The sequence below is a fragment of the Macrobrachium rosenbergii genome, chromosome 5 (assembly GCF_040412425.1).
Source record: "Macrobrachium rosenbergii isolate ZJJX-2024 chromosome 5, ASM4041242v1, whole genome shotgun sequence".
Classification (NCBI taxonomy): Eukaryota; Metazoa; Arthropoda; class Malacostraca; order Decapoda; family Palaemonidae; genus Macrobrachium; species Macrobrachium rosenbergii.
This window is the reverse complement of record NC_089745.1, coordinates 25,903,461-25,910,960: the sequence shown is the minus strand read 5'-3', so window position 1 is coordinate 25,910,960 and position 7,500 is coordinate 25,903,461. Positions and strand designations below refer to the sequence as shown.

The window sequence follows — 7,500 nt, the reverse complement described above, 5'->3', positions numbered from 1 at the left end:
ACCGACAGAGAGAAACACGAATATGTTCCAGTGTTTGCAAAAAACAAAGAAATAAAAAAGAAATTCCTCAAAGGCTTATCATACGGTTTTACAAAACAAAAATGCCCATAGTAGCTGGAGGGCAACTCTCGAATCGGGAAGAGCTCGTATACTAAAAAGCTATCTGCATCGCCGCGGCTGCTGAAAAGCAAAAAGGGTGATGCAGATAACTTTTTAGAATATGTTAATGGTATTCATCAAAATGTAAAGTTTACCATTGAATACGAAAATAACAACACGCTATCCTTTTGAGAAGTTTTAGTTTTTAGGAATAATGATCGTTTTAACACTACGGTTCCTTGAAAAAACGCATTTATGGGTCTGGGATCTAACTTTTACAGCCATTGCTTTTTTAATTTTAAGTTGAATACATTATCGACCCTATTACATAGGGCTTTTAGTTTGACTTCTAACTGGATCTCTTTCCATGAGGAAATAATGTATCTTCAAAAGTATCTTGTTGACAAAATACTGTGTGTGTGTTTGTGTAGGGAGCTTGACGTGCTGCTGATGAGCCCTGTGTGTGTAGATATGAAGCAACTAATGTCGAGGGAGGTTTATCTGCACGATTCACCTTTATTTAAAGCATGAAATTTTGTAACCTTACTGTCGTTTTCTCTGCTTTTTTCTCGTTAAAGGAAACAGCTTAATGCTGAAAAAGTGTATATATATATATATATATATATATATATATATATATATATATATATATATATATATATATATATATATATATATATATATATATATATATATATATATTTATGTACATTGGATTGTAAATTCATTATAGAAATTGTATATCCCTGATACCAGCAGACGATAATAAATGGAAAATCATTGCAACAAGATTCGTCTTTTTATCAGATACACACACACACACACACACACACACACACACACATATATATATATATATATATATATATATATATATATATATATATATATATATATATATATATATATAGTGTGTGTGATGTGTATGTGTATTTGGGTTATACCCTTTAGTAAGTGTTATAGCAGCAATAATATCGGGATATTATTAATGAGAGTATTAACAGAAATGTTCAAAGTACGCAGTAATAACATGCTACGGGTTTCAACCAGTTGAAGATCAAAGAGTATCATTTCTTTAGACGAGTCTGTCGGGGGTTGGACAAGTTCTTGGTTGCTGGCAGCGAACGATAAAAACGGATGTAAAAACATGACGATCCGGAGGACACAGGTAACCAACCTACCTTGATCCTCTGCACAACGCTTGTGGATTGGAAGCTGAACGCAAATACTCTCTGTTTTCTTTCGTCCTCTCTTTTTTTTTTTTTTTTTTTTTTTCTCTTCTTCTTCATCACTTTTTCGTTGGATGTGAGGCTCAGCAATTTTATGAGGTCAATGCACAAAAGGTAGCGTTGCCTTTGACTTGAATTTAAAGACGTGTTACCTTCATCAGCAGTTAAGTTGTCTATTGCCTTTGAGGGGTGGCAGCGGAAGATGCTGTTCTTTCGATTCTCAGAAAGTATTCTGGGATGAGGTTGCTACCCAATCCCCATCTCTGTCCAGGTCTGTGACCCACTACGTCTGACTTGCAGTTAGGTTTATGATTCACTGCATAGGTCCACAGAGGCAAAATGGCTTTCACTGGATAGTACTTTCATCACTTTATGTTTGGCAATAACTCAAATGTAGTGGTTCAAACCCTGAGATGGAGAGAGACATAGGGCTAGCAGCCTCACCCCAATTACTAATTGAAACCCGTTTAAAGCAAAAATAGGTTTCTTAGCGGAACACGTCAGTAATATTGAAATAAAAATAACACTGCCGTTTTTGCATTGGCGCCATAAAATCGCTGAACCTCACATCAAAAGAAGAAGTGGAGGAGAAGAAACGATCATTAGAAGGGTGGGCCTTCACGTCCAGAGGGCAAGGGAGCATATGCAAGGTAGAGGTGAATGGTGCAATGTGTGTAGGGAGTTTAATGAAATGCTGATGAGCCTTTTTAGTGGGTGTATGGAGCAATAAAGTTGTGGAAGTTTTCTTCATATGGGGTTCACCCAAGATTCAGCAGTGAAAGTAAGACTGTGGCAGCGACTGCCTCTGAGGATAACCATCCTACTGTAACATTTATATATATATATATATATATATATATATATATATATATATATATATATATATATATATATATATATATATATATATATATATATATATATATATATATATTATATGTGTGTGTGTGTTACAGCATAACTCTGAAATGCATTGAGCAATTTCAACCAAACTTGGTATACATAGGACTTACTATCTGGAAAAGAATACTGTGGGGTAAGACATCACTGCCACCAAAGGGGTTGGAAGTGGGAAGGGGGTGACATGTAAAAATAACCGAAAACAACAGAGATTAGTGTCTAATCCATTGTTTTCGAGGTCGCTAAGATGAATAGAGTCACTCCCGACGCCCTTTAAGTCCTGGTAGGAATGGCGGGTGAAAAGGGGTTAAATATAAAATGTCAGAAATATTGGGCAATGTAATTGAAGCAACTATCGTAACGGGAAAGGGAGAGAGTGAGAGAGCGAGAGTGAGAGGGAGAGGAAGTGAGTGAGAGAGTAGAGGGGGTGTTAGGGAAAGAGGGAAAGAGTGAGGGAGAGTTGAAGTGAGAGAGAGAGAGAGAGAGAAAATACAGGGGGTGTTAGGGAGGAAAGAGAGAGAGAGAGAGAGAGAGAGAGAGAAGGAAAGTGAGAGAGAAAGTAGAGGTGGTGTTAGGGAGGAGAGAGAGAGAGAGAGAGAGAGAGAGAGAGAGAGAGAGAGAGAGAGAGAGAGAGTTTATCGGTTGTCATTCAGTTTTCCCAAGCAGCGCTGGGTTTGTCAGCTAGTACATTATTATATATATATATATATATATATATATATATATATATATATATATATATATATATATATAAATATATATATATATATATATATATATATATAATATATATATATATATATATATATATATATATATATATATATATATATATATATATATATATATATAATTTCTACGTTAAGCTTTTTCCTAACAAGGATTGGTCTCAAGGAAAAACCAGATAACTGTCACTTAAAATGCTCAGTTGTGGATAAACCCCGTGGTTGAAAACTCACTCAACTTTAAGTGCTTCATACAAGCACACAGTCGGCTCATCAGTGGTCAAAGCCTCACACAGACACTGCATGCCCTCTCTTCCTGGGTGATGAGGTGATGAGACCCCTCTTTCCAGTACCTTCCCCATTTTTATGCAGCCTGCTCTAGGTCTTCCTTTCCGCCTCCTTCTGAATACTTCTGAATTTTACACTTTTCATTAAACTCTCAGCCTCTCCTCACTCCTCATGACCAGGCTATCTCAAAACACTGGTCCATCCTTCCACATACCGTACACTAACCTGTGTATTTCCACATTTCCTACCTTTCAGTTTTTCTCACGCCACTCACACACACACACACACACACACACACACACACACACACACACACACACACACAGACTAATAATTCATGTTAACAACTTCAACCTTTTTTCTTTTGTGAGCATTCAGTATCCACACTTCACTTTCATAATGGAGAGGTAGTGCAACAATCCCTTCAAACACTCTAAACTTCACTTCTGTGGACAGTCCAGCCTTCTTCCCAATCTTTTTCACCAGTTCTGCGACCTGTCTCTTCTTTCATCTTCCCACCTTTCAGCATCAGTACTAACCTTATGCTTACTTATATTTACTATTGCTCGCATTTACCCTCAACTGTCTCCTCTTGCAAAAATACTTTAAAGTTCTTTCACTAGTCTTGGCGGTTTCTCTACACCAATCCCAACATCATCAGCAAACGTCAACCATTCCTAACTCCATTCATGACTCATTTTCTAACTCGAAATTTTCTCTCGGTATCTATTACCCTTTCTCTGACTTCTTACATCGCTCAAGCCTTACAGGTATTCAAGAGCCATGAGGACAACATACTTTTTCTTCGGCTCAGGTTTAGGCTAAACCAGTCACTCTTCTTCAGATTCCGACACACTCATCACTTACATCACTAAAACTTCTTATTACGCTCATCAAGTTATCCTGTGCACCATACATTCTCACCATTCTCCACGTTTCATATCAGTTTTTATGAGCTTTCTCTAACTCCATATATATAGGCTACCCCATACAACGGTTTCCTTTATCATCACACCTCCCAAACTACTTCATGGCATACTCTGGATCCACACACCTTTATTATCCAAAACGACACAGCTATTCCTTTATCAATCCTTGTCATTTGTCTTTGATTTTGTACCAAAATTCTGCCATACATCTCTGATATATTCAGTTGTGTTATGCCTTTACAAATTCTTACAGTCTCCCGCATCAACCTTCTTCGTTTACAAAGTAACCTTTCCCTCACATAGACATAGCTAAAACACCCTGGTGAAGCAGCCATTCACGCTTTTACCTCTTATTTGCCTCTATGGCATCCTCAGTGGTCACCTCCACAGGTGGTTCGACCTTTCATGAACGCTTTCCATTTTCGCATCATTTCTCCGCCTCTCTTCTCTCTTCCACATTCAGCAAATCCTCATTTATATAACAGTATGTCATTTCCAGATTTAATTAATAAAATGTAAAAACAAGTGAATAATAAAAGCACGAAAACCCTTATATCATTTGTCGAATTAAAAAAATAGAACATTTTGAAATATTACTTAACTTATATTCTAAATTTTAAAATACCTTTTTGGTGTGTATGTAAGGACGCATGAGTAAATGTATTTATTGTATGTATGTGTTCCAGTATGAGAGCATGTGCCTATGTGCAGTTTTTAATTTCATTTTAATTCGTTCATCATCGTACTGAATGATCTATTGGGTCCTAGTGCTTGGCCTCAGGCCGAGACTTGGTATTTTAATCTAATCGTTCGGGCCAGCCCTATGAGAGCTGAAAGTCAGCTCAGTGGTCTGGTTAAGCTACTTTAATATTAATAGATATGCCATCGAATCTGCATGTAAAACAGAAACTTAAAACAAGTTTAATCAACTGGTATTTACAAGTCAGACATCTGCCCACCCTTTTCACAAAGCAAGTAATGAGTTACAACAATTCACGAATCCCTCAGCTCATTGGGTGGTTCACCTGAAGGCCGAAACCTGTCGCCGCAATTGATCTTCGGTGCACGCGAAGTTCGGAGGTCACGGAACAACAACAAATTTGGACAAGCGGAAAGTCATCGAAAATAAGCTAAAAGCCGTCGACGCGAGGAAGAGAAAGAAAGAAAACTAAACATTCTATACCTCCAGCCTGAAATAATGGTGTCTTTCTTTTTACCGTTAGAAAAACGTGGCAGCCTGAGGCTTACAACGTACCATTAAGAAACCGGAAAAAAATTAGCACAGTTGGATTAGAAAATGGTGGTGGTGGAGTTAAGGGTGGGGGAGGTTTGATAGGAGATAGGGGAAGGGAGGGGATGAAGAGGAGGAAGGGAAAGCTACGATGTCAGTCTTTAGAAACTTTCTCTCTCTCTCCCTCTCTCTCTCTCTCTCTCTCTTCAGTCACGCTTTCCATCCCGTATCTCATCTTACCTAGTAAACGTAAAGAACATTCGTAACATGCAATGCATGATACGCTGCGGATTTTGATGTCAGGGAAAATAAGGCTGTAATTAAGGAATAATCGAAAATACTCAGCAATGAATAATTACCACATGATAAAACCCTGAGATATAGTGAGCTGAGCTTTCTCTCATCTTCAGTTTCTATACGATAGATAATTTTTAAATGTAAACACAGCAGCATAACAACCTTCCACTAATGCACAAGTATTACTAAAAGCAAACTTACGTCATTTCTTGTTAACCGCCAGCACAACAAACGCACACGCACAAAAAAAAATTCTCAGCGACTAGATGTGACGCAAGAAGCGTTCACACACTCCCCCCGTTAACAGAGAAATGAGCCGAATCCAAGGAGGACACCCAAGAGCAAAGGTGGCTTTGGTATGGTCCACAATGGTAGAGGGAGGGAGGCAGAGAGAGAGAGAGAGAGTTGGGGTGGGGGCGGCTGCAGGTATATCCTCCCTCTGCAAGAAAGAGGCCAACCTCAACAGAGGGCGTGCTCCGCAGGGCCACTGCCTAGTAGGTCAACCAGACAGATGAGTGTCATCTTTCCATGGAGGAGGATCAATACTCGTTTCAGAATTACGAGTAGGGTGGTGAGCGCACCTATCAATAAGCTGATCTTTTCATTTCATTTCTTGCAACTCCGGCAATCAGATGCAGAGGTTGGACCTGCCAGCCTGGATTTCTTGGAAATTGGGAGAGGATCGACGGATGTTACTGTTTGACGTTCTTATCAGAATTGTATTTACTTGTGTCGCTAGCGCTCTCCTTACACATTCCAATTCTTGTTCCAAATTTCTGGATTTCTTCACTTCCTTATTGTTCTTGTTTCAGGTCATTTGGATTTGAATTTTGTTAGTTACTATTGTCAAAAATATTTGATATGGAGAATTTAATTTGTGTTGCATAAAAAAATTCACTGAATTTTCAGAGCAACTGGTTGATATTTCCGTATCTTATTCATTGATAGAATACTGATATAATGTATGCATACGGAATTATCAGTTAAGTTTTACCCTTTAAACAAGGAAGGCAAAACTGTCTCTTCGAATGACAGTGGGATTCTTCATGATTCTTTTTAATTCCAAAGCTATGAAGCGAAAGGAAAATGTATTTAAAAAAGAATCATCTTTGGAAAAAGACGTCTATTTTTTATTTTTTTGGTGCGTTCATGGAGAGAGAGAGAGAGAGAGAGAGAGAGAGAGAGAGAGAGAGAGAGAGAGAGAGAGAGAGAGGAACGTGTGTGTGTCTGAGTTATACAGTAGTCAGGTTGCAGAAAAGAACCATTTCGCCATTTACATGCACAAAACTTGCCACCTGTAACCACTACATATAGGGAATTCTACGCAACCTTAAATCGTTTACGAAAATGAGAATGATTACAATGATTATGGTAAAAATGTTTGAAGCTTTTCTGAGATGTTTACTGATGTCTTGTATTTATTTCATCTCTGCTGGACCTATTACTGGAAATTCAGTGGTCTTCTGAACTTACGGTTGTGAATACGCAGTTTTGTGATTCCTTATTTGAGGGAACTGAAGCACTGTAGAATCTGTTTTTCTTGTCATGAATAAGTAAAGCTTAGTATGAAGCTGTTTAGCACAGTCCACCAGATTAGTAACAGAAGACGAAAGCATGATGACAGAGAACCCCAGCCGAGACAAATTAGCCCCTGGTATTTCCCAGAAAAGCAACGGTTGAGGTGGTCCGTTAATGTCCCAATTCCTAGTCACATTTAGGACGAACAAGCATTTTGTTAATGGGCAGCCTGTGTGTGTTATGCAGGAGGCCATGAGAAAATGCGCATAAATAGAGCAAAGGAA

At 38.3% G+C, this 7,500-nt stretch overlaps 2 protein-coding genes across 4 annotated transcripts in view; one reads left to right on the top strand and one right to left on the bottom strand.

Moving 5' to 3' along the window:
• The window catches only part of LOC136838620 (carboxypeptidase B1-like), a 30,316-nt gene extending 24,280 nt beyond the window's left edge, over nt 1–6,036 (bottom strand). Inside the window, exon 1 of the mRNA XM_067103891.1 lies at nt 5,900–6,036. Coding sequence (XP_066959992.1) covers nt 5,900–5,904 — 5 coding nt within the window. The 5' untranslated portion in view covers nt 5,905–6,036. The remainder of the gene's footprint in view (nt 1–5,899) is intronic.
• Nucleotides 1–7,500, top strand: part of LOC136838621 (DNA-directed DNA/RNA polymerase mu-like) — a 166,132-nt gene that overhangs the window by 43,433 nt on the left and 115,199 nt on the right. The gene's annotated exons all lie outside the window — the stretch shown is intronic.